The 2,095-nt window shown below is 68.8% G+C and overlaps 1 protein-coding gene across 2 annotated transcripts in view; it reads right to left on the bottom strand.

The window, feature by feature from the left end:
- Window positions 1-821: 821 nt before the first annotated feature.
- Window positions 822-2,095, bottom strand: part of HMGA1 (high mobility group AT-hook 1) — a 1,751-nt gene continuing 477 nt past the window's right edge. Inside the window, exons 2-3 of one of the 2 annotated variants that reach the window (XM_035314187.1) lie at window positions 1,375-1,458; window positions 822-971 (exon numbers count right to left, since the gene is read on the bottom strand). In XM_035314187.1, the coding sequence (XP_035170078.1) occupies window positions 837-971; window positions 1,375-1,458 (219 nt within the window). In that variant the 3' untranslated portion in view covers window positions 822-836. The remainder of the gene's footprint in view (window positions 972-1,374; window positions 1,459-2,095) is intronic. The other variant, XM_035314188.1, reaches the window with a different exon arrangement.

Consider the following 2,095-nt stretch of genomic DNA (forward strand, 5'->3'; position numbering starts at 1 on the left):
GGCTGGCTGGGGCGTGCCCCGCTGCCAGCAGTGGGATGGGGACGGGACGGGAGGAGATGGGACGGGACGGGATAACGGGACAGGAGGGGATGGGAGAGGATGGGATTGAATGGGATGGGACGGGATGGGACGGGATGGGACGGGGGGGGGCTGTGCAGCGCAGCCGCCAGCAGCGCGGCCCCGCACGCGGCGGTGACTCAGGGCTGAGCGTGAGCGTGACTCAGCGCCGGCCCCCGCTTCCTCCCGCTTCATTCATAAAAACGCCGCCGCGGCCGGCGGCTGCCAGGGCTGGACACGGCGTCCCCGGGCACGGCCCCGCCGGCGTGGGACGGGGTCACTCCAACCGTGTCCTGTTCCCCCCCCCCCCCCCCCCCTAAAATCCCGGTGCTGCGATTTGGGGGGATGCAGGACAGGCGGGGATGTGGCCAGGCTTTGCAAGCAACGCCCCCCCCCCCCGCCCTGATTTCCCCCGTTTTTGGGTTTTGCAGCCCATCGAGCTTCTCCCCTCACCCTGAGCGCGCCCCCCTGGGAGAAATTAAGAGGGAAAAGGGGCAAAACCCCACAGCTCGTGGGTAGCGCTGCCGCCCGGGCTGCAGGAAAATTGCTCCCAGCTCCCGGGGTGATGCGTGGGGGTGGCAGCAGGGTGGGGGAAAGGGGGAGAGGGGAAAAAAAAGGAGGAAAAAGAATAGGAATTTGCTGGGCGCTCGCACTGCAGGGACGCCACGCACGGGTCTGGGGTCTGTCCTGTGCCGTGCCCCGTCCCCGTGCCCGTCCCATGCCCTGTCCCCTTTTTTGCTCGCTGCTCTGCTGATCGGGACGCTGGGGGTCCTGAGCAATTAGCGGGGTGGTTGTGCCCCCCCCAGTGCCCAGCATCCTGCCAGGATCAGTGAGGAAGAGGAGGAAGGGAAAAGCCCACTCACCGATTTTTTGGGTCGGCCTCGAGGTTTTCTCCCTGGTGTGACTGCAGCTTTCTGAGCACGCAGAGTGTGGGGGGGGGGGGGGAGAAATAAAAACAGAAATTTGGGTCAAGCTTGGCCAGGACGGTGCCGCCCCCACTGCTGGGGCTTCCTCCCATCCTTCCTCCCTCGGCTGCCAAATTCATCACCCCAGTGGCATCCCCCGGGACCAGCCCCGGGTTCTGTGGGGGCTGCAGCCGAGCCCCCCCCCCCCCAGCCCCGTGACTCACGGCGCGGTGCAGGAAATGAGTCGTGTTTGGAGAACAGGTTGGTGGCGGCGCGCACGCCCCGGCTCTTCCTCCCCTCCCTCCCCGGGTGCCAGCTCTGGCAGCCGCCCCCTCCCCGGGGACGCGGATCTGCCCCGAATTGTCCCTGATGGAGCCCAAAACGGTGCCAGTCGGCGCTCCCGGCCACCTACCCTGCCTTTTGGGGTGGCCTTGTTTTTACTGCCCTTCGGCCGTCCGCGGGGTCTCTTGGGGGTCGGGGCTTCGCTGGGCTCCTGCTGGAGGGAAAGCAGAGTCTGGGGGGGACACACACACACACGCTGTGGATGGGGGTCCCTGGGGAACACACGCTGCAGATGAGGGTCCCCGGAGCAATTCCCCGTGCTGCCAGGGTCGTGCTGGGCACAGCGGGGTGCTGCCACCCCCCCCCCCCCCCCCCGGGATGCTCCGGGCATCCCCTGCAGCCCCTCTCCGTGCCCCGGGGCAGGGCCGTGTCCTGCGGGGTGCTGGGGGCACTGGGACCAGTTCAGGCACCCACTGGGGCGCGGGCTCCTGGCGTCCTTCAGCCAGGCGTGGTGGCCGTGACCCGTCCGGCCCCGGCGTTAATCCCTCGGCTTAGCGGGACGCTGCCTGCCCGCTCGGGCTGCTCCGTAGCCCCCCTCCTCCTCATCCTCATCCCCCCCCCCCCCCCCCGGGGGGGCCCCCCCCCGGCGGGGGGGGGGGGGGGGGGGGGGGGGGGGGGAGCTCTGGCACCACAAAGGCCCCCGGCAGCATCTTATCCCTCTGAGCAGCTTGTGCTAATAGGGCTTTAATTAGCCCGGCTGTAAAGGCAGGTTTGTTCGGTGGCAGCCTGGGGAGGAGCAACGGGAGGCCCCGGAGCCTTCCCCCTGCGCGTGCGGGGATTTTAGGGGGGGG

This window comes from Oxyura jamaicensis, unplaced genomic scaffold (genome assembly GCF_011077185.1).
Source record: "Oxyura jamaicensis isolate SHBP4307 breed ruddy duck unplaced genomic scaffold, BPBGC_Ojam_1.0 oxyUn_random_OJ71293, whole genome shotgun sequence".
NCBI classification, from domain to species: Eukaryota; Metazoa; Chordata; class Aves; order Anseriformes; family Anatidae; genus Oxyura; species Oxyura jamaicensis.